The sequence below is a fragment of the Podarcis liolepis genome (assembly GCF_965112155.1).
Source record: "Podarcis liolepis genome assembly, chromosome: 12".
Taxonomy (NCBI): Eukaryota; Metazoa; Chordata; class Lepidosauria; order Squamata; family Lacertidae; genus Podarcis; species Podarcis liolepis.
Window position 1 is genome coordinate 5,460,925 of NC_139563.1, and position 23,597 is coordinate 5,484,521.

Consider the following 23,597-nt stretch of genomic DNA (forward strand, 5'->3'; position numbering starts at 1 on the left):
TTCCTGTTTCCTTCTGGGCTGGGACAGACTTCCTCTGTGACTAGTGGTGGGTGTGGCCTCACCTGTGCAGGTAACAACAAAAGCACAGGGCAGGGCAGCCTTCTCTCTCTCTGTGACTACATGCATCGAAGAAGCAACATCTGCTTAGCCAAAGATGCTCTCTTCCAAGAGAGGACAAAGGGACTGTCTCCTTATGAGATAGGTGTATGTTACTTTTCTAAGCTAAATCTGCCTTCAGGGATCCAGTTGTGAACAGAATGATGTGTGAGTAAACCTTTTTATACTTTTATAGAAGACTGTGTCGTGTCTTATCTTTTAGGAGGGAATAAGGGGAAAATACCAGAACAGTTATTATAGAGGCTTTAGCGAGCCTGAGCTAACGCATCCACTGTGAGTTTAAAAAGGGGAATGTTACTCTGCTAAATTGTGAACTTGTTTACCCAAGTTGGAAAGGCTATAATCAAAGAATATATCCTCTCCTGCATCCCTGAACATTCCCACACAATTCCAATTGACCCAGGATGATCTGGGGCTGACCTCACCTGGGTCTGGTTCCCAGACTGATTTTTGGGCATTGAATAGTATTTAATTAAGGATTGAATCCCTAATGAAACATGTGGTCAGGAAGGGATAGAAGGAGTCACAACCGGCCGGCTACCTCTCTGTCTCCTTCCTCCCCGATCGCCTTGCCACCAGACTGCCCCCCACCTTTTCAGAGCCCCAAAGTGGACCCAAACCACCCTAGGGAAATCCTGGGCTACCTGAATCAGCCTGACTGGGTTTGGGATCTGTGATTCGGCCACAGCTCCAGTCATTGTAGGCTTGCCATGTGTCCTCTATTTCCAGGACATGTCCTCTTTTTCCAGGGTTAAATTTCTATCCAAGTGGATTTTTAAAAGTTGCCAAACTGGCTAAACTTTCTGGATGCGACATAGACATAACTGGTGGTTGAAGACTTGCTTTCCTTTTCTCTTCTCCTGCCGCCCTCAGCAATATATCACAGCTTCTATATACAGATAGGTAGCCGTGTTGGTCTGCCATAGTCAAAATAAAAAATTCCTTCCAGTAGCACCTTAAAGACCAACTAAGTTAGTTCTTGGTAAGAGCTTTCGTGTGCATGCACACTTCTTCAGATACACTGAAACAGAAGTTGCCAGATCCTTCTATATAGTGAGAAGGTGGGGAGGGGTATTACTCAGAAGGGTGGTGGGAATGGGAGATTGGCAGATAGCTGAGATGAGCCTGTTGACGACTCTTAATGACTGCAATAGGTCTTACAGGAAAAGGCAAGGGGTGAGAAGGTGAGAAATGGCTTAGTCATGTATAATGAGATAAGAATCCAATGTCTTTGTTCAGACCAGGTCTCTCCATGGTTTTAAGTTTGGTAATGAGTTGCAATTCAGCAGCTTCTCTTTCCAGTCTATTTCTGAAATTCCTTTGTAGTAAAACAGCTACTTTGAGATCTTGTATAGAATGTCCTGGGAGATTGAAGTGTTCTCCTACTGGTTTCTCTGTTTTGTGATTCTTGATGTCAGATTTATGTCCGTTTATTCTTTGGCGTAAGGTTTGGCCTGTTTGTCCAATATAGAGCTTCTATATAGTTGGGGCATTTAGAATGAGAGCCTCCTTTTTGCTCTTCAAAATATGGCAACCCTACCTTACAAGAACTTTGCAACGGAGGACTAGTGCCCGAGCTTGCTTTTCTTTTCTTCCCTCCAGACGCCTTTTCCTTTTGTGCCATGTCTTTTAGACAGGTGAGCCTGAGCACAAGGACTGCCTCATCGCTGGCATTTGTAAGCCGCTCTGCCAACCAGAGAGCAGGATATAAATAGCTGTCAGTCACAGCCAACTTATTTATATATGTACATTTCCCAGAGATTTGCGGTCTGTGAAGCACGGCAGGCCTCAGTAGAACAATGCTGTCCACATAAGGCAGAATTAAAAGGACAGTAGTGTTGCGGCTCTAACATTTAAAAGTTTAAAATATATTAAGGTGGGGATTTGAAGAGGAGGTGTGGAGGGGGTGAGCTAGAGGAGAGGGAAAGGGGAAAAGCAGATCTTAAATCTCAGGAGTTCCAGTGAAAAGAAAAGTCAGAGGATATCTCAGGCTAAATGTCCGCTGTCCATCCCTGCCCTGCTGGAATCTGAGACTCTCGCTCGAGTCTGAAGAATATACTGTGCAGCAGAGGATCACCGAGGCTTTGCCAAACATTTCTGCCTCTCAAGCACCTAGCTGTCCGAAGGAAAGCAACAAACATCATGCAACAGGCATTGCTTGCTTGTCTCCAAACTGGGAAGTCCCAAACAATGCAACATTTCTTCTTAGGGAAGTCAACTTGAGTCGCATGTTTTAGAGGTGATTCAAATGGAAGTTGCCCTGATTTAATGCTGCCCGGTACTTTCCCCCTAAAAATATGTTTAGGGGTACTCTCATTTTCCTACTCATATTGAAATACTGCCCCTCAATGAGGACAAACTTTGTAAAGGACCCCTGGACGGTTAAGTCACGTCAAAGGCGACTATGGGGTTGCGGCACTCATCTTGTTTTCATGCTGAGGGAGCCAGCGTTCGTCCACAGACAGCTTTCCGGGTCATGTGGCTAGCCACTTCTGGCGCAATGGGACACTGTGACGGAAACCAGAGGGCTTGGAAACGCCGTTTACCTTCCTGCCGGAGTGGTACCTATTTATCTGCTTGCACTGGTGTGCTTTCGAACAGCTAGGTTTGCAGGAGTTGGGACTGAGCAATGGGAGCTTACTCTGTCGCGGGGATTCGAACCGCTGACCTTCCGATGGGCAAGCCCCAGAGGCTCAGTGGTTTAGACTACATCCCTCCCCCCCCCAAATTGTTTAGGGGTATGTGTACCCCTGCGTCCCCCCAGGAAAACTCCTGTCTGACTTTTAGAAGACATCTGAAGGCAGTGCTGTACAGTGGTACCTCGGGTTAAGTACTTAATTCATTCCAGAGGTCCGTTCTTAACCTGAAACTGTTCTTAACCTGAAGCACCACTTTAGCTAATGGGGCCTCCCACTGCTGCCACACTGCCGGAGCACGATTTCTGTTCTCATCCTGAAGCAAAGTTCCTAACCTGAAGCACTATTTCTGGGTTAGCGGAGAATGTAACCTGAAGCGTATGTAACAGGTACCACTGTATAGGGAAGTTTTTAATATTTGATGTCTTATTGGGTTTTAATTTGTTGGAAACCGCCCAGAGTGTCTGGAGAAACCCAGTCAGATGGGTGGCATAATAATAATAATAATAATAATAATAATAATAATAATAATAATAATAATAATTGCTGCAGGGGTTGGACTAGAAGACTCCCTTTCAACTCTACAATTTTATGAAACCCAACTGCAACCTGCAACCTCTTTCTTTGATCGCCGGTTAATTTCCTCCAAACCGATTCATTCCGGACAGCTTTGCAATGAAACCAGCTCCAGCCTCCCTCCTTTTTCCCTCGGATGCAAATGTTGAGCCTGGAGTGCCATTGGGGAACAGCCGTCCTCTCTGCACCTCAGGGGATGAAATCGATACAGCTGGCCATGTTCCTGCCCCCCCCACCTCGTCCCAAGATGGGCTGTTCTGACCTCTCTCTCCAGGCTCTGTATCTGATACCCTCCAACCATCATTCCATTTCAACGCTAATTCAGAACAATGCCCTAAGCGGACGCTCCAAAATAGCCGGGCCAGATATCTTCTCCTTTTATAGGAATGGCCCTATTGTGAGACATGGTATGTGTGGCTGGGGAGGGGGCGATGGCTGAGGTGGGGGGGGGGTTGATTTGGAAGCCAAGTGACACGGCGTGTGACACCCAAGGACCGGGAGGTGGATAAAGGCCTCTGCCAGGAGGGACATCCTCCGCTCTGTTGGATCACCTTCCCGAGTGGCCAGCCTCTCCTCCTTCATCCCGGTGAAGAACCACCGCCATGGCCCCTAAGAAACCAGAACCCAAGAAAGCAGAACCGAAGAAAGAGGAGCCCAAGGCAGCCCCTAAACCAGCACCCCCACCCGAGCCAGAAGTCCGCAAGGAAGTGGAGTTTAACCCGTCGAACATCAAAGTAAGTGTGTTTTTTGACATCCGTAAATTGTGCATTAACAGGGTAAGGGAGGACTGTTCCCTTCTTGGGTACCGGTTGAAGTTTCTTCTTTTTCCTCCTCCTTCTCCGCCTCTTCCTGACAGTAAGAGCTGTTCGACCGTGGAATTTGCTGCCAAGGAGTGTGGTGGAGTCTCCTTCTTTGGAGGTCTTTAAGCAGAGGCTTGACAACCATATGTCAGGAGTGCTCTGATGGTGTTTCCTGCTTGGCAGGGGGTTGGACTCGATGGCCCTTGTGGTCTCTTCCAACTCTATGATTCTATGATTCCTTCCTCCTCCTCTTCTCCTTCTTCCTCCTCCTCTCCTTCTCCTTCCTCTTCCTCCTTCCTCCTTCCTCTTCTCCTTCTTCTCCTCCCTTCTCCTCCTCTTCTTCTCCTTCTTCTTCTCCTTCCTCCTTCCTCCTTCACCTCCTCCTCCTCCTCCTCTTCTTCTGTCTCCTCCTTCTTCGCTACAAGGTGATTGACAAAAAAACAAGTACGATAGCTTTGAAAGCACCACAAGTAAATCAACTGGAACTAAGGACAGTGCTGTGAGGTTTTTTTTGGGGGGGGGCAGTTTGGATGATGCCCTGAGTCCCTTCCAAGTCTTGGGTTCCTGTGCCCAGCGAGAGTTGGAATCTAAACGGTTGCTGAACTGCTCAGACAAGTTTATTTGTAAGACAAGGAGCTCAGCCGGTCACTTTTAAGTACCCTCGTTCGCATCCCAAAATAATGACCTCAGTTGTATGAGCCGCAACTAAGGGGTGGTACCCTCCAGGCTAATGGGTGAAGCTCTCTCTGCTTCACCTAGCTGCTAAATAGGAGAAACAGAGTTTTGGGTGTGAGCTGAGCTAGAGGCAGGCTGGAAGCTGGAGACACAGAGACCTGCTTGCTCTGTGCTGCATCCAAAGTTGTGATGAATGGAGAAGAGAGATCTGCTGGGGTGTTACTGCTGTGAGCCCCTTCATCCTATGCCCAGATTGCAGATGTTGTTTAGTCGTTTAGTGGTGTCTGACTCTTCGTGACCCCCTGGACCAGAGCACGCCAGGCACTCCTGTCTTCCACTGCCTCCCGCAGTTTGGTCAAACTCATGCTTGTAGCTTCGAGAACACTGTCCAACCATCTCATCCTCTGTCGTCCCCTTCTCCTTGTGCCCTCCATCTTTCCCAACATCAGGGTCTTTTCCAGGGAGTCTTCTCTTCTCATGAGGTGGCCAAAGTCTTGGAGCCTCAGCTTCAGGATCTGTCCTTCCAGTGAGTGGTGTAAGTAAAACCATGTATCCCCACAGTCTCCACTGACTCTCATCTGAACCCTAAGCAATCTTTGGGTTCTTCCACCAACAATAGTTTTTAAGACAATAGAGAATTAACGTCTGTTAATGTAGAGACCTTTTCACCCAGCTGGGAAACCTTTTACAAAAATAACAGAACCCTTTGATTTCGTTTTCCCTGCAAAGAACTGATAGTGGGCAAGAGAGATGCTGTTCCATAGAACGGGGCAGCCAAACCGAAAGCCTGCCCTGATATACTGGGTGTGCACATTTGATATTTTAGGGAAATACTCTCCTGTGGAACGCAGTGGCCTCCTTGGTACGCAAGGGAGAAGGACATCTCTTAAGTAAGCAGGTCCTGAGCTATACAGTGGTGCCTTGGTTCTCAAACTTAATCCGTTCCAGAAGTCCATTCCAAAACCAAAGCGTTCCAAAACCAAGGTGCGCTTGGTTTACAAAGTAATGCGAAATGGATTAATCCGTTTCAGACTTTTAAAAACAACCCCTAAAACAGCAATTTAACATGAATTTTACTCTCTAATGAGACCATTGATCCATAAAATGAAAGCAATAATCAATGTACTGTTCAATAAATTTACTCCAATTATCCTGGAGTAAGTTTACTCCAATTATCCCTTTCAGTAGTTTCAAGCACTACTACAGGTTCCCCATAATATCTGTACTGCATTGTTTAGCTTGGCAGCAGCTGTACTTTGGAGCTCCCCGCCTATTGCAATAAAGCACTTGCCTTTGCTAGACTGTTTTCAGGCACCTGCTAAAAGCATTCTTGTTTAGGAAAGCATTCCCAGCTGCTTAGGAAGTTGAAGTAATTGGCTCCCTCGGCCAATAAAGCGAGATGAGTGCTGCAAACCCAGAGTCAGCCACGACTTGACCTGATGGTCAGGGGTCCCTTTACCTTTACCTTAAGGGGAGTGAAAGGCGGGATATCAAGTCCAAACTCTTCTAGGTTAAGAAGGCTTGGCCCGTCTCAACTTGACAGGCCACATCTGCGGCTCCGAGCTTCTTGAGTTTGCACAGTGCTGGCGTGATCTTTGCCCCGGGTGTCACCCTGACAGGGGGTGACAAAATGCTGAGCGGTACTCACCGTGGGGCCTGCAGCGCACACGAACCATGCGTCTTGGTGCCCGCAGGCTCCACGCTGTCCGTCTGCTGCCTCCCCACCCAGCTGTATGGCGGCTGAGGCCTTGCGGCACGCCCCGTCCATATGGGCACTATGCTGTGCTGTCCCTATGGGCACCACACTCCCTGTCCCATCCCACCCCTATTGGCACCGAGTGCCCTGTTCCGTCCCACCCCTATGGGCACCGAGTGCCCTGTTCTGTCCCTATGGGTGCCCTGCACCCTGCCCCTATGGGCGGTTCGCCCTGCCCTGGGCACGCCATCCCAGATGCCCAAGAGGCTTCTTCCACCACTCAGAGAATGGAGTACAACACCCAGAGTAGGTTGATCAATGCAGCACATACCGTATTTTTTGCTCCATAAGACGCACCTGACCATAAGACGCACCTAGTTTTTAGAGGGGGAAAACAAGAAAAAAAATATTCTGAACGAAACAGTGGATGTGTGGGGTTTTTGGTGCAGGCTGTAGCCATGGACATGCTATGTGATCTGATGGCGAATTTGGGGTGACCCAATGCAAAAATCCTGAGGCTCCATGGGCTTTTAACTCCCCCCTCCCAGGCAGCCTCCTTTATCACTAGCGTCCTTTATCTCCCTCACCCGATTGCTTGCTAATAATAATAATAAATAAATAAATAAATAAATAAATAAATAAAATTATTTATACCTTGCCCATCTGACTGGGTTTCCCCAGCCACTCTGGGCAGCTTCCAACAGAACCCTAAAATACAATAGTCTATTCAACATTAAAAGCTTCCCTAAACAGGGCTGCCTTCAGATGTCTTCTAAAAGTTTGGTAGTTATTTTTCTCTTTGATATCTGGTGGGAGGGCGTTCCACAGGGCGGGTGCCACTACCAAGAAGGCCCTCTGCCTGCTTCCCTGTAACTTGGCTTCTTGTAGCGAGGGAACCGCCAGAAGGCTCTCGGCGCTGGACCTCAGTGTTTAGGCTGAACAATGGGGGTGGAGAAACTCCTTCAGGTATACAGGACTGAAGCCGTTTAGGGCTTTACAGGTCAGCAACAACACTTTGAATTGTGCTCAGAAACGTACTGGGAGCCAATGTCGGTCTTTCAAGACCGGTGTTATACGGTCTCGGCGGCCGCTCTGATCGGCTGCTTCCCTTCAACAAGCCCTTCCCTCTTTTTTGCCTTAATGTCTTTTCCTTAGCTGGAGCAGTTTTTTGCTCCTCCTTTTCTTCTAATTTCTCTCCTCATTGCTTTAGTCTTCCTGTCTCCTCTCCTTGCAAGTTCGCTGTCTTTACCTTCCCCCTCCCAGGCAACCTCCTTTATCTCTAGCGTCCCTTAACTCCCTTCCAATCGCTTGCCGATCAGTGGCTTTGTTTCAACACCCACTTCCCTCTTTCAAAAAAAGAAAAGAAAAAAAGAGAGAGAGCATGATCTGCTTTTTGCCCCTGGGCAATTTGGCTCCAGGGACCATGCATTTGCTCCATAAGACGCAGACATCTCCCCTTACTTTTTAGGAGGAAAAAAGTGCATTTTATGGAGTGAAAAATACGGTAGTTAAACAGTGGAACTCCCTCCCACAGGAGACGATGATGGCCACCCACTTAGATGGCTTTAAAAGAAGATGAGACCAATTCATGCAGATGAGGATTATGGATGCCTCCTAGTTGTGATGGCTCTGCTCTGCTTCCACAGCTGGAGGCAGCAATGCTTGTGAAGGTCAGTTGCTGGAAAGCATAGGAGAGGAGATGTGGTCTTGTGTTCGAATCCTGATTGAGGGTTTCTTCGGCTTGGCTGGTGTAAGAGCAGGGTGCTGGGCAAGACAGGCCTTTGGCCTCATCCGGCAGAGTTCTGCCTATGTTCTTATATGCTCCTTTCCTTAACATTAAGGATCTCAAGCCTGTAAAAGGGTAAAAGAGTATTGGGAAATGATTTATAATGAATTGAAAAAAATGTTTAATAGCACCTCCCCCCCCCAAACCACACACACACACACACACACACACACACACACACACACTCCTTTCTGTTGAGGATAATTCAGATGGAAATTCCCAGGAAATTCCTATCGGTGACCCCAGGGGAGTTCCTAGTTGATGTGCATCAGCCAGACTCCCCCTACTGGTGGTTAACCCTTCCCGGATTTCAAGCGGACGGGCTGGAGTCGGATATAGTCGGTTAGGACCAATGCCTAAGCCAATACCGCTCTTCACCTGCAGCCAATAAAGTTGTGGCCTTATATAGCCCATTAACCTTAACAATTGTGTCATGTGTCTTTATTTCCACTGGGAGAGGGCGGGAACTCACCACGCAATTGCCAACCCGCTGACATAGTGGAGGCAAATGGTTGTGGATTTCTCTCTCCACATACATTTTGAGCCATTTTGGCTGCGTCGGGTGTTATTGAATAGCAGGAATTGCTGGTAGGGAGAGTTGGTCCTGTGTTCAAATCCTGCTTGCAGGTTTCACACAGGCATCTGGTCGGCCAATGGGAGACCAGGATGCTGGGACGCCATTAGGGTGTGTCATTTTCCGGGGTGAACATTTGCAAATTTCTTCAGCGAGCGGTCTTTTAAATATGATTTGGGGTGTGAGGAATAGGCTATTATTATTGCGACTGCACAACGTTTATCTCTGTAAGTCTGCCTTTGATGAAAGATGGCTTTGATGAAAAACTAAAGAATTTTAATTTTACCTTCCGAAAATGTCAGGTAATGATAGATAAATAAATAAATCTCTCTCTCTCTCTCTCTCTCTCTCTCTCTCTCTCTCTCTCTCTCTCTCTCTCACACACACACACACACACACACACACACAATCTGCAAGTACTTAGAAATCACTTTGAATGGTTTCTATGCCACTTCACACCCATTTTGCTTACCAAGCAAAACTAAAGGATATTAATTTAAGCAAAATATCTCTTGGATTCCCAAGTCATGTGCCAACATTTTAGCACCCCTCATTTTGGGAATTTGAAAGTTGGAAATTCAATGTGCCCTAATGGGCTCTTGGCCTCATCCTTTAACGTTCTCGCAGTAAAAAGGATCATCTGTATTCTGTGCTTCTAAATTTGATGAGAAAGAAAATATTAAAGACGGCCATTTCCTGCCCACAAAGAACAGCAACGGTGGTTTGTTTACACGGTTAAGTCATCTCAGACTTTTAAGAACAACGCCCCGTTCCTTTGGGGACCTCAGCGAGGGACGGTTGTGAAGTTTGCACATTAAATGTATGTCTGTTTCATTGAGTAAAAAAGGTAAAGGGTAAAGGGACCCCTGGCCCAGTCGTGACCGACTCTGGGGTTGTGGCACTCATCTCGCTTTACTGGCCGAGGGAGCCAGCGTACAGCTTCCGGGTCATGTGGCCAGCATGACTAAGCCGCTTCTGGCACACCAGAGCAGCACACGAAAACGCCATTTACCTTCCCGCCGGAGCAGTACCTATCTATCTACTTGCACTTCGAGGTGCTTTCGAACTGCTAGGTTGGCAGGAGCAGGGACCAAGCAATGGGAGTTCACCCCATCGCAGGGATTCGAACCGCTGACCTTCTGATCGGCAAGTCCTAGGCTCTGTGGTTTAACCCACAGCGCCACCCGTGTCCCTTTCATTGAGTATCTTCACCCTAATCCCTTCCTTTCTGTTGTCAGAGAATCGTTGAATTGTAGGATCAGAATGGACAACAAGTGTAATTCCTGCAATGCAGGAATCTTTTGCCCAACATGGAGTTCAAACCCATGATCCGAATATTAAGAGTCTCATGCTCTACCAACTGAGCTACCAAGGCAGATCTCCCCACATTCCACATCTACATGCCCCTTTCTTACATTATTTTGAAAAAAATGCTGCGTACAGTTATTCTAACTAATACAGAGTTGAGTCGTCCCGTGATTGTGCAACAAACAAATAAACCCATAATATGGGATAATGCACACAGTGACTTGCGATCTCGATCACACGCAGTCTGTAGTCCGCTGGCAGTAGGAGTACAATACGGGTATGTCTTTAAGTTAACATCTTACATTAAAAATCTGACAGTACCAAACTATCGAAGGCTTTTCACCAAAGCCAGACTAAATGTCTTTCCTTCTGCAGTGTTGGATGGTAGGTTGAGAGGAGTTCCCTACCAGGACAGACTTTGCCCGTGTGCTCAAGACATCGATTCCATAAAACATATTTTTTTTGCATTGTGCGAAATACAAGCAAGCCAGGGCTGAATTGATATTACCCTTGCTGGTACCTTTCCCGGGAAAATCAGAGGCTCACTATGTCAGGTTCCTACTGGAAGACCGGACAATTGCTAGAACATTAGCAGTGGCAAGGTTTTTATCGGTGGTTGCAAGAACAAATGATCCCTATATTCTAAACAAAATGCTTGTTTAACCTGGAGGTAGGCTGTATGGATTGGGTATTGCTTTGTAATGATTTGTTGGGTCTCTGGACCGTAATAAAGATTGATGATGGTGAAATAAAGCCATAATAAGTGAGATGTTTGGGGCTTTTCACCTGCGCTCTATCTCTCGCTTTTATTTCATGTGATGAGCACAGTCTGTTCTTTGCCTGGGCTTGAGAAGGGCAGAGGTAGCAGGAACGGGGATGATCCGTCAGGCTTTTAATAGCCGGACAACTGCGCCTGCCTCCTCTCCCGTTTACCTGGCTCCTGTTGAGCTCACCCTTTGTCACCGTCCAAAATAGAATCACTTGTTTGCGAAGGTAAAAGGAAGGCGGAGAGTGAGCGGCGGGCATGCTTTTTCCTGGCTCAATTCCCATCGCCTTTTGCAGCTGTCAGGCTCGAGGAAAGGACGGCAGAGAGAAGTTCTTCTTCCGCCGCTGCATCTTCCTGCCAGGAAAGGGTTTCCGCCTACAAGGATAGTGTTTCAGCCCTCTAGGGCATCTTCACATAGGGCTAGGAGAGACCCCCCTGCCTGAAACCCTGGAAGGCTACAGGCAATATTGAGCTAGATTGTTGTTGTTGTTTAGTCGTTTAGTTTTTAATTTTCTGTTGTGAGCTGCCCAGAGTGGCTGGGGAAACCCAGCCAAATAAGTGGGGTGTTGTTTAGTCATTTAGTTGTGTCCGACTCTTCGTGACCCCCTGGACCAGAGCACGCCAGGCACTCCTGTCTTCCACTGCCTCCCGCAGTTTGGTCAAACTCATGCTGGTAGCTTCGAGAACACTCTCCAACCATCTCGTCGTCTGGCGTCCCCTTCTCCTTGTCCCCTCCATCTTTCCCAACATCAGGGTCTTTTCCAGGGAGTCTTCTCTTCTCATGAGGTGGCCAAAGGACTGGAGCCTCAGCTTTGGAATCTGTTCTTCCAGTGAGCACTCAGGGCTGATTTCCTTCAGAATGGAGAGGTTTGATCCTCTTGCAGTCCATGGGACTCTCAAGAGTCTCCTCCAGCACCAGAATTCAAAAGCATCAAGTCTTCGGCGATCAGCCTTCTTTATGGTCCAGCTCTCACTTCCATACATCACTACAGTGGTACCTCGGGCTACAGACCCTTCAGGTGCTTCATGTTAAAGACTCCGCTAACCCAGAAATAGTACCTCGGGTTAAGAACTTTGCTTCAGGATGAGAACAGAAATTGCGCAGTGGCACAGTGGGAGAAGGGGCTCCATTTCTCCTCCCGCTTTGCTGAAGGGGTGCTGCGCAGAGAGGGGAAGCTGCGCAGCGCCTCTCCAGTGAAGAGAAGTCAGAACAGCAAGAGGGATCACTACGCAGCGTTCCTCCCATTGCCCTGAAGAGGCTTCGCGCGGCTATTCCTGAATCCAGAAGAGGGATCGGTGCGCACCGATCCCTCTCACTGTTCTGTCTTCTGGGATAGCTGTGCAGCCTGCGTTCGCTCCATAAGACGCACACACATTTACCCTTACTTTTTAGGAGGGGAAAAGTGCATCTTATGGAGCGAAAAATACGGTATGTTGGAAGCTGCCCAGAGTGCCCAGTCAGGTGGGCGGGGTATAAATAGTAAAATTTTCATTATGGAATGGGACATCCCTATTTTCATCAGAGAAATGTGGAAGGGCATGGAATCTGAAATCATGTTTCTGAAGTCCATTAGCAGGGGGGACAGTCAGTCTGTGAAATGCTTTATATTTTTGGCTGTGGCACTTGCCAAAAGACCACGTCATTTCTCCGAAAAGTCTGCACCTCTCCTTTGCCAGTGCTTTGCACTAATTCCTGCCAGGCTGTGGAAGAGGATGGAGGCATGTTCTAAATCAAAGGATGGAGGCTTTGTATCAACTCAGTTTAGGAGTCAAAGAACAAGACAGACAACCACACGCTCAAGGTGCCAGTCCTCATTAGACTCCCAAAAACATGTTGCAATAGCACCAGGAACATTTGGGAACACCAGGGTCCCATTCTCTTCGCTTGGTGTTGTGCCAGGAAATCGTCCTAGCAAAAGGAACCGCATTTCTCCTGAGTATTTTATTTTTTAAATATAAAACCTGCTGCTGTTTGTAAAATGAAATTAAAACTCCACCTCCTGATGAAACCTGCTTAAACTGCTGAGACGAATAAATGTTACACAAGACCCCCGGAGCAAGATTTAAGGGTTTGAGGACACACTTTACAGGGTCTCTGTTCCCTTTTAGGATAATGAGGCACAGCAGAGACTGTGGTGTCTTTATGAGATGAGGTTTTCTTTGTATGTGTGCCTGGGCGTGCAAACACGCTGCCTTTGTGTCAGAATTCTTGAAGAGTGGCGCCCTCATCTCCTTTTCCAACGTTGAGCTTTCTGCCTCCATCCACTGAGATAATGGAACAAGAAATTTGGAGCAGGAAAGGGGCATGGTTTGGGCCCTTCCACAGTTTATTTAAATGCTAAATAACCCCACAGGTTACGAGGCATTCAAAAGGAAATATTGGTTTGATTGTTGCCCTGTCATGTACTGAGTTGAATAGGATCCAAAAGGCAGCAGTCTGATTGGTCCTAGAACAATAGGATCCAGAATGCAGCAGTTGATTGGTCCATAGGAGCCACCCAATCCAGCTCCAGGTGGAAGGGAATCCGCAACCTGATTGGCCTACAGGAGAATCCCGGAAATAGCCAATCACGCGGGGCCCATTGTGTAAATAATGTATATAAAGCAGACATTTCGGGGGAACTTCCATTCCTCCTCACCACTATGAGCTGAATAAAGACCATGAAATCCACTCTCGACTCTGAGGATATTTCAAGCCCCTTCATTTTAGTCCTGTGTGAGTGTCTGGAGGCGGTTGGAGGATGGATGGTGGCTGACCAATTAAGGTTGAATCCTGACAAGACAGAAGTATTGTTTTGGGAGGGCAGGGGGCAGGCGGGTATGGAAGACTCCTTGCTCCTGAGTGGGGTAACTGTGCCCCTGAAGGACCAGATGCGCAGCCTGGGAGTCATTAATGATGTCAGGGGTTCAGGAGCAGAGGCGAGGGCAAGGGAGGAAACAGAGAGCGAGCGGGAGGAGTCCGAAGAAAGGATGAGTGATGACGACGACCCGAGATCTCCGAGCCTTTCCAGTGAATCGGAAGATTCACAGAAAGGAGCGCCAGTGGCCAGAGCAAGGGGGGAGCCTAGGGGGACACCCCAGGAAGAAGGGACCAGAGGGGGTTCAGAGAGCAGCAGTTGGAAATCGGGGCCAGCGTCCCCAACAGAGCGCAGTGGAGAGGAAGGGCGCCAGGTATCGAGTTCCGGCGGCTCGCCACAGGGGGGAGGGTATGAGTCAGGAGTGGCCACACCTCCATCGGGGAGCGAAGAAACGGTCAAGCGGAAAGTGGAAGGTTGGGCGCGCGCGCCAAGTTCAAATGCACAGGAAGGCGGCGCAGTAAGCAGCCCGGAAAGGGAGCCAGGTCCTAAAGCCCGCCGCAAGGAGACAGAAGGGTCCGGGGGGTCAGCGTCGGAAGAGTCCAGGAAGGAAGAGACCCCGGGGGCAGAGGGACCCAGAGGAGAACAGTCAGGCGGAAAAGGTGGAGTAAGGCTAGGGTATTAAGTTGGTGTACAGGAGGCGGGGACTCAGACGGAGCTTCGCCGGTCTAGCTTCTAAGACGTAGGGCTGCACGCTGCAGCTTGGAAATGGAAACTGTAACTCAATAAAGACTTTTATAAAGTGAACGCTGGCTAGCGTGATCCTCTGTGAGCTAGGATCTGGAAGCAGCCCTGACAAATGCATAAGCAACACAGCACTCATTTCAAGTAAGAGAAGCAAAATGAGCGCACCAAAAAGTGTCAGCCTTGTCAATGTCATGGGACATCAGGGAGAATCATCATAGTGAATAATCTCTCTCTCTCTCTCTCTGTTTTCAGCTTGAATTCAGCAATGAACAGCTTGAAGGTTAGTAACTTTTCTGTCTTTCACGAATCCCCCTGTTCTCTGAAGCAATGTTAACAGTTGTTTTATGGAGAGAGAGAGAGAGTGCATCATAGAATCATAGAGATATTTGCTCCATCCTCCATGAGGCAACCTTTGCGATATTTGAAGATGCCTCTCATATCTCCGCTCAGTCGCCTCTTCTCCAGGCTGAAGATACCCAATTCCTTCAACCGTTCCTCATCAGGCTTGGTTTCCGGGCCCTTGACCGTCTTGGTCGCCCTCATCTGCACACCTTCCAGCTTGTCAACATCCTTCTTAAACTGAGGTGTCCAGAATTAGACACAGTATTCCAGGTGTGGTCTGACCAAGGCAGAATAGAGTAGGACTATGACTTTCCTTGATCTTGATCTGGATCAGGGCCGGATTTAGGTTTGATGCGGCCCTCAGCTACTGAAGGTAATGGGGCCCTTTATTTGTCCAGCTGTCCTTCATCAACAACAAATTGTCGCTGTTTTTTGTGTTGAATATATGCTATATGGTAATTTATGGACCTGATAGGTATCTCAAGCCATTTGCACACGTTGCCATGCAAAATGTAGGCATCCTATATATAGAAATGAGCAAACCAGTGATATTTTAGGGAGCAGGCTAGCAGACTTCCATCATAGGAGCCTCAATCATCTCGGTTGCATTTGAGTTTGCAAACCAGGAAAGCCCAAAGTGTCGGATCAGCACCCCACGCTCTCATGTGTTAAGCACATTTGCCACATGCCAGACCACCCCTGTTCTGCACAACTTTCCTCCCCAGCGTTTGACAGCCCAAACAACAACCTCATCTGTTTCCATACGCTCTTTAGATTAAAATGTTTTGGCTCCCCCCACCCCGCCCCTTTGCAAAATCTGGCATGGGTGTGTCTCAAGGATGCAGCGCCTCTCGAAAGACACCTGGCTTGAGAGCAGTACATGTGAAAAGGATCTAGGAGTCTTGGTTGACCACAAACTTGGCATGAGCCAACAGTGTGACGCGGCAGCTAAAAAAGCCAATGCAATTCTGGGCTGCATCAATAGGAGTATAGCATCTAGATCAAGGGAAGTAATAGTGCCACTGTATTCTGCTCTGGTCAGACCTCACCTGGAGTACTGTGTCCAGTTCTGGGCACCACAGTTCAAGAAGGACACTGACAAACTGGAACGTGTCCAGAGGAGGGCAACCAAAATGGTCAAAGGCCTGGAAACGATGCCTTATGAGGAACGGCTAAGGGAGCTGGGCATGTTTAGCCTGGAGAAGAGGAGGTTAAGGGGTGATATGATAGCCATGTTCAAATATATAAAAGGATGTCACATAGAGGAGGGAGAAAGGTTGTTTTCTGCTGCTCCAGAGAAGCGGACACGGAGCAATGGATCCAAACTACAAGAAAGAAGATTCCACCTAAACATTAGGAAGAACTTCCTGACAGTAAGAGCTGTTTGACAGTGGAATTTGCTGCCAAGGAGTGTGGTGGAGTCTCCTACTTTGGAGGTCTTTAAGCAGAGGCTTGACAACCATATGTCAGGAGTGCTCTGATGGTGTTTCCTGCTTGGCAGGGGGTTGGACTCGATGGCCCTTGTGGTCTCTTCCAACTCTATGATTCTATGATTCTATGATTCTATGACTCCTTTTTTCTTTCTCCTGCTTTCGGCTCGTTGCAAAGGCAGACCTTCTGTGGAGGAGATGTCTCTCCATGACCAATAGGCATGAAGGGTCCAGAAATGAAGCCTTATGAGGAACGGTTGAAGGAGCTGGGGATGTTTAGCCTGGAAAAGAGGAGACTGAGAGGAGATATATGAGAGCCATCTTCAAATATCTCAAGGGCTGTCACGTGGAAGACGGAGCAAGCTTGTTTTCTCCTGCTCTGGACGGTAGGACTCGAACCCATGGCTTCAAGTGACAAGGAAGGAGATTCTGACAAAACATTTGGGGAAACTTTCTGAGCTGTTGGAAAAGTGGGAAAGACTCCCATGGGAGGTTGTGGACTCTCCTTCCCTGGAGGTATTAAAGCAGATGTTGGATGGCCATCTCATGGATGCTTTAGCTGAGATTTCAGCATTGCAGAGGGTTGGACTAGATGATCCTTAGGTCCCTTCCAATTCTAAGATTCTATGATTTGCTGGAAGCCACGGGAAGGGAGAAGGATCTTGAATTTGTGTCCTGCTTGTGGGTTTCCCACAGGCCAAGGACCGCTTTATTCCAGCATCCTGTTCCCACAGTGGCCAAACAGGTGCCTTTGGGGAACATGCAAGAAGCAGGATTTAAGCCAAAGAGCCACTCTTCCCTTCTGTGGCTTCCAACAACTGGTTGTTGTTGTTTAGTCGTGTCTGACTCTTCGTGAGCCCCTGGACCAGAGCACGCCAGGCACTCCTGTCTTCCACTGCCTCCCCCAGTTCGGTCAAACCCATGCTGGTAGCTTCGAGAACACTGTCCCACCATCTCGTCCTCTGCCGTCCCCTTCTCCTTCTGCCCTCCATCTTTCCCAACATCAGGGTCTTTTCCAGGGAGTCTTCTCTTCTCATGAGGTGGCCAAAGTCTTGGAGCCTCAGCTTCAGGATCTGTCCTTCCAGTGAGCACTCAGGGCTGATTTCCTTCAGAATGGAGAGGTTTGATCTTCTTGCAGTCCATGGGACTCTCAAGAGTCTCCTCCAGCACCAGAATTCAAAAGCATCAAGTCTTCGGCGATCAGCCTTCTTTATGGTCCAGGTCTCTAGGCGAGACAAATTGGATATGATCATTGCTCTGGGGCTTCCGGGGGATTTGACCCAGATTGCCTTCCTGAAGCCTTTTCTCCTTCTCTAGGGAAAACGTTCCCCACAACCCCAGTCCCACTGTCTGTGGTCAGCAAAGCCAGAGCTTTTTCTCAATAGCTCCTCCATGAACCCAGCGGATCCTGCTGACGAGGAGTTTAGATAATGATAGGCCCAAGTGAAAGCAGAAGAAGAGGCTGATATTTTTATTTTTCATTATTATTCTTTTGAAAAGTTTCCGTGTTTGTTCAGCTGCCAGGGAGTGGGAGCTGCCGCCGCTGCCGCCATCGTGTTCCCTTGTTAAAAAAATGAAATAACAGGCTTTGCATCCGGGATTCTTTGCAGACAACAGGGTGAGAATAGAAGCTTTCATTAGGCAAACTCTGCGAGGGAGGCTGCATCAAAGTGTTGCGATTTCAGGGTCGAAATGGCAATTGTGCCGGGTAGAAATCACAGAATCGTTGAATTGAAGAGTTGGAAGAGATTCCAAGGGTTATCTCATTCAACCTCCTGCAATTCAGGAATCTCTGTTGAAGCATCCATGACAGATGGCCACCTAATGTCTGCAAACTGGCTTGGAGCTGTAGTCATTTGGAAAGTGCCGGGTTGGGAAAGTTTGAATTAGAGGCGATTCATAGACTGCCCCTTTGCATAAGCCAGGGGATGGTTTACCAAAACATACAATTAAAGTATAAATCTGTAACATAATACCCCTCCAAAAGAAATTCAAGGCGCAGCAGTGTGTAGCAATTAACAAAGAGCAGCAGCTGCAAGCTAATTGTATTTACAGAAATATTGTAAAATTAATGAATGTTAGAATGATGTTGGATAGAAATTAAGGGGTTTTCAGCTGTAATACTATAAAGGAATATGAAAAATGGGTTATTAATAGGTAAAAATTTAATGTTACAATAGCTTAAGATTAAAGACTAGGATAAACAAAGAGGGTAAGGATTTGCTGAACCAACAAACTGAACTGGAATACAAAAAAGGGAGGCGTGAGGAGGTCCGGGAAATAAGCTAATGAAAAATGAGTAATGGAAAGAATGAGTTGTTTTTAACTATTTTTATTTTGTATTTTCTTACTTTTTTATTTTGTAACACTTTGAAAATCTTAATAAATATCTCCTAAAAAAAAAAAATAGAATCATAGAGTTGGAAGGGGACCCTGGCGATCTAGTCCAACCCCCTGCAATGCTGGAATATACACCTGTCCCTTAAAGGGATTGAACAGCCTTGGCATTACCAGCAAGCTGTTAGAATGAGCTCTGAGTCCTTTTGTTTCTCTACTCACCCACTCTTTCTGTCTTTGTGAGGTAGGTTAACCTTCAAAACAAAACAAACCCAACCACCCAGTAATGAACCCAAAGATTTTCAGTGGGTTTTATAGTGTGCTTGGAGATGGCTTGTTGTTGTTGTTTAGTCGTTTAGTCGTGTCCACCTCTTTGTGACCCCCTGGACCAGAGCACGCCAGGCACTCCTGTCCTCCACTGCCTCCCGCAGTTTGGTCAAACTCATGCTGGTAGCTTCGAGAACACTGTCCAACCATCTCGTCCTCCGTCATCCCCTTCTCCTTGTGCCCTCCATCTTTCCCAACATCAGGGTATTTTCCAGGGAGCCTTCTCTTCTCATGAGGTGGCCAAAGTCTTGGAGCCTCAGCTTCAGGATCTGTCCTTCCAGTGAGCACTCAGGGCTGAGTTCCTTCAGAATGGATCGGTTGGATCTTCTTGCAGTCCATGGGACTCTCAAGAGTCTCCTCCAGCACCAGAATTCAAAAGCATCAATTCTTCGGCGACCAGCCTTCTTTATGGTCCAGCTCTCGAACTGAGCGTCCTTTTGGCTTTGGCCCAGCCGCTTCATCAGCTCTGGATCTACTTGTACTTGTCCTCTGCTCTTCCTCAGTAGCATGTTTGACGCCTTCCGACCTGAGGGGTTCATCTTCCAGTGTCATAACTTTTATATGCCTGTTGTCTTTGTCCATGGAATTTTCTTGGCAGGGATACTGGAGTGGCTTGCCGGTTCCTGCTCCAGGTGGATCACGTTTGGTCAAAACTCTCCACTATGACCTGTCCATCTTGGGTGGCCCTGCATGACATAGCTCATAGCTTCTCTGAGTTATTCAAGCCCCTTCGCCACAGCAAGGCACTGATCCATGAAGGAGACAAACAGCTTATAAATACTAATACAGTGGACACTCGGGTTGCAAACATGATGCGTGCGGGAAGCACATTCGCAACCCGCAGAGTCTGCAACCCGCAGCGCCACATCTGCACAGTGCAGTGCGCAACCCGAAATCACGCAACCCGAAGCATCTGTAACTCGAGGTATGACTAAATAAAAAAATTCCTTCCAGTAGCACCTTAAAGACCAACTAAGTTAGTTCTTGGTATGAGCTTTCGTGTGCATGCACACTTCTGTATCTGAAGTGTATCTGAAGAAGTGTGCATGCACACGAAAGCTCATACCAAGAACTAACTTAGTTGGTCTTTAAGGTGCTACTGGAAGGATTTTTTTTATTTTGACTATGGCAGACCAACACGGCTACTTATCTGCATCGAGGTATGACTGTAGTAGTAGTAGTATTAACAACAACAACAACTTTGGCATTAGTCATGCCTCATTTACGGAGGCTTCAGGTTACGTATTTAAGGGTTGTGGACTCTGGGAAACCCAGAAGTACTGGAACGGGTTACTTCCGGGTTTCGCCGCTCGGGCATGCGCAGAAGCGCCAAATTGCGCCAGCGCCTATGCAGACGCGGCACTTCAGAATACGAATGCTGCAGGTTGTGGACGTGCCTCCATCATGGATTACATCCGTAATTCGAGGTTCCACTGTATTAGCAGCATCCTCTAACCAACTGACATACGAGGTCAGGAACGTCCAATCCTGTAAGCCCAACCTATAATTGTGTCCAGGTTCCCAGATGATCTGCCCTCTGTACCACTTCAGAGTGAATATGTGGCCTCTCAAAGACTTCTGCTATGATTCATTCCCTGGAGTAAAAAAAGTAGCATGGAAGGCGAAGGCTAGCTTGAACCCTTTGCTCTTATATGCTACATTTCTATGTGCGGTGATTTTTTTTTTGGTGGGGGGACATTCAGAAATGTTGTGGCATGAAGTGATAAAACCCAGACACAGACAGACTACCTCACTAGGTAAAGGTAAAGGGACCCCTGACCATTAGGTCCAGTCGTGGCCGACTCTGGGGTTGCGGTGCTCATCTCGCTTTATTGGCCGAGGTAGCCGGCGTACAGCTTCCGGGTCATGTGGCCAGCATGACTAAGCCGCTTCTGGCGAACCAGAGCAGCGCATGGAAACACCGTTTACCTTCCCGCCGGAGCAGTACCTATTTATCTACTTGCACTTTGACGTGCTTTCGAACTGCTAGGTTGGCAGGAGCAGGGACTGAGTAACGGGAGCTCACCCCGTCGCGGGGATTCGAACCGCCGACCTTCTGATCGGCAAGTCCTAGGCTCTGTGGTTTAACCCACAGCACCACCTCACTAGCCATTAGCTAATGAACCCACATTGCCACAGATGCCCACAATGCCTATTTAATTATAGAGATGTTAGAGACGAAGTGGGGTGTGCTTGTGGTGTTTTCATTTTTTATTTTTTTATTTTGCACTGAGGACTGCTGTCCTGCCCTGGAACGCTTCAGAGGTCAAACTCTGACATGGGTTTCTGAGCAAATCCTGATTTTTCCTAGCCTCCTGACCTGGTTCTTTCTCTGTTGCAGTTCCTCCAGGATGTCCACAGGAGATAGAATGTAAACATCTCTGATATCAAGATCAACAGCGAAGTTCATAAAAATAAAAATAAAAATAAAAACTGAAGCAAAACACAGGGGGTCAGGATCTCTTGAAAATAATAATGCTTAATGAAGGCTTGTCTTTTTCATAAACAAGTGAAACTTTTTCTGCGGTCGTATCCATTCCTTGTTACCTTTCCCTTCCTTTCTTCTCTCCTGACTTCCTGAGCCATCTCTCCCGCTTCCTCACCAAACATTTTGTGTGTTTCCCCTCTCCTATACAGAATTCAAGGAAGTCTTCATGCTCTTCGACCGAACTCCGAAAGGGGAAGGGAAAATCACGTACGCGCAGTGCGGAGACGTCTTGAGGGCTTGCGGGACAAATCCCACCCAGGCGGAAGTTCTCAAGGTCCTCGGCCGGCCCAAACCTGATGGTGAGAGACATCTTGTCCTGTTTTCGTGACGGCAACTTCACCGGACAGGTTTCACTTCTAGATCTGTCTTAGGAGTGTTGGTTGAGCTACAGGTTATTGAGGAGGGGTCTCACTCTGACATTTTATTCCATCACACACCATCTATGTGTAACACCAGTCCTGAAAGACCTTCATTGGCTCCCAGTACGTTTCCGAGCACAATTCAAAGTGTTGGTGCTGACGTTGAAAGCCCTAAATGGCCTTGGCCCAGTATACCTGAAGGAGCGTCTCCACCCCCATCGTTCTGCCCGGACACTGAGGTCCAGCTCTGAGGGCCTTCTGGCGGTTCCCTCCCTGAGATGAGTGAGGTTACAGGGAACCAGGCAGAGGGCCTTCTTGGTGGTGGCGCCCGCCCTGTGGAACGCCCGGACACTGAGGCATAGCTGTCAACTTTTTCCTTTTCTTGTGAGGAATCCTATTCGGAATAAGGGAATTTTCCTTAAAAAAAGGGAAAAGTTGACAGCTATGCACTGACGTCCAACTCCAAGGGCCTTCTGGTGGTTCCCTCCCTGTGAGAAGTGAGGTTACAGGGAACCAGGCAGAGGGCCTTCTCTGTGGTGGCGCCCACCTTGTGGAACACCCTCCCACCATATGTCAAGGAAATAAACAACTATCTGACTTTTAGAAGACATCTGAAGGCAGCCCTGTTTAGGGAATTTTTTCATGTTTGATGTGTTATCGTGTTTTTAATTTTCTGTTAGGAGCTGCCCAGAGGGGCTGGGGAAACCCAGCCAGATGGGTGGGGTATAAATAATAAAATAAGATGGTGGTGGCGGCAGTGGTGATGATGTATCCCTTACCGTGATCTCAGAGCCTTCCTGTTATATTTTGGGTGTTCCCCTCATCCCTTATCGTTTGCATCCTTAACTTGTATTTGAAACAGATGGCCAGCTCTAATCCGGTTTCCTGTTTGTCCATCCTCAGAAATGAACAACAAGATGTTAGACTTTGACACCTTCCTGCCCATGCTCCAGCACATCTCCAAAGCCAAAGACACTGGGACCTACGAGGATTTCGTGGAAGGCCTGAGGGTTTTCGACAAGGAAGGGAACGGCAAGGTCATGGGAGCCGAACTTCGCCATGTTTTGGCCACTCTGGGTGAGCGGATCTCTAGTCCTACAACACGGCCCTCTAAGCCGATTTTGCTGGAATCGTAGACTCACAGAACTGTGGCTTTTGTCCTGTATTTTTTATCTTGTGAACTGCCTTGAGATTTTCAGATGAAGGGTGGTATATAGATTTAAGAAATAAAATAAATACATAGTTGGAAGGATCATTATCATCATTAAGATTTACCTTATTTTTCACCCTATAGGACGCACTTTTTCCCCTCCAAAAATTAAGGGGAAATGTGCGTGTGTCCTATGGGGCGAATGCAGGCTTCAGGAAGCTCTGCGCAACCCTAGGGAGCCCAGCGCGAAGCCGTGCCAGGCTCCCGAGGGTTGCGCGGAGCTGCCTGTATTCCGAAGCCTGGGGCGCGCTGAAGAGTGCGCCCGGGCTTCGCGCAGCTCTCCGTAAGCCTGGGGAGACCACCGCGGCTCCCTAGGCTTGCGGATAGCAGGCTGTTCTGGGGTCTGGGGTCGGGGGAAGCTTGGGCTTCCCCCGGGCCAGCCCGTGCCTGGGGGGGAAATAATTTTTTTTCTTTATTCCCCCCCCCCAAAAAAACTAGGTGCATCCTATGGGGCGGTGTGTCCTATGGGGCGAAAAATACGGCATATACCGCCATTCAACACAAGATCTCAGAGCAGTTCACAATGTAAGCTAGCAGTATACATTTTCTGATATATATTGATCTAATCGTAACGTATAACAAGCGTGTAAGGGTGTCGTCACGCTGAAGTTCACTTGGCCACAGACAG

At 47.8% G+C, this 23,597-nt stretch overlaps 1 protein-coding gene across 2 annotated transcripts in view; it reads left to right on the top strand.

Annotated features, from left to right (window-relative positions):
* The first annotated feature begins 3,765 nt into the window (after positions 1-3,765).
* The window catches only part of MYL3 (myosin light chain 3), a 34,526-nt gene continuing 14,694 nt past the window's right edge, over positions 3,766-23,597 (top strand). Inside the window, exons 1-4 of one of the 2 annotated variants that reach the window (XM_083467278.1) lie at positions 3,766-4,063; positions 14,729-14,756; positions 21,550-21,699; positions 22,663-22,836. In XM_083467278.1, the coding sequence (XP_083323404.1) occupies positions 3,932-4,063; positions 14,729-14,756; positions 21,550-21,699; positions 22,663-22,836 (484 nt within the window). In that variant the 5' untranslated portion in view covers positions 3,766-3,931. The remainder of the gene's footprint in view (positions 4,064-14,728; positions 14,757-21,549; positions 21,700-22,662; positions 22,837-23,597) is intronic. The other variant, XM_083467277.1, reaches the window with a different exon arrangement.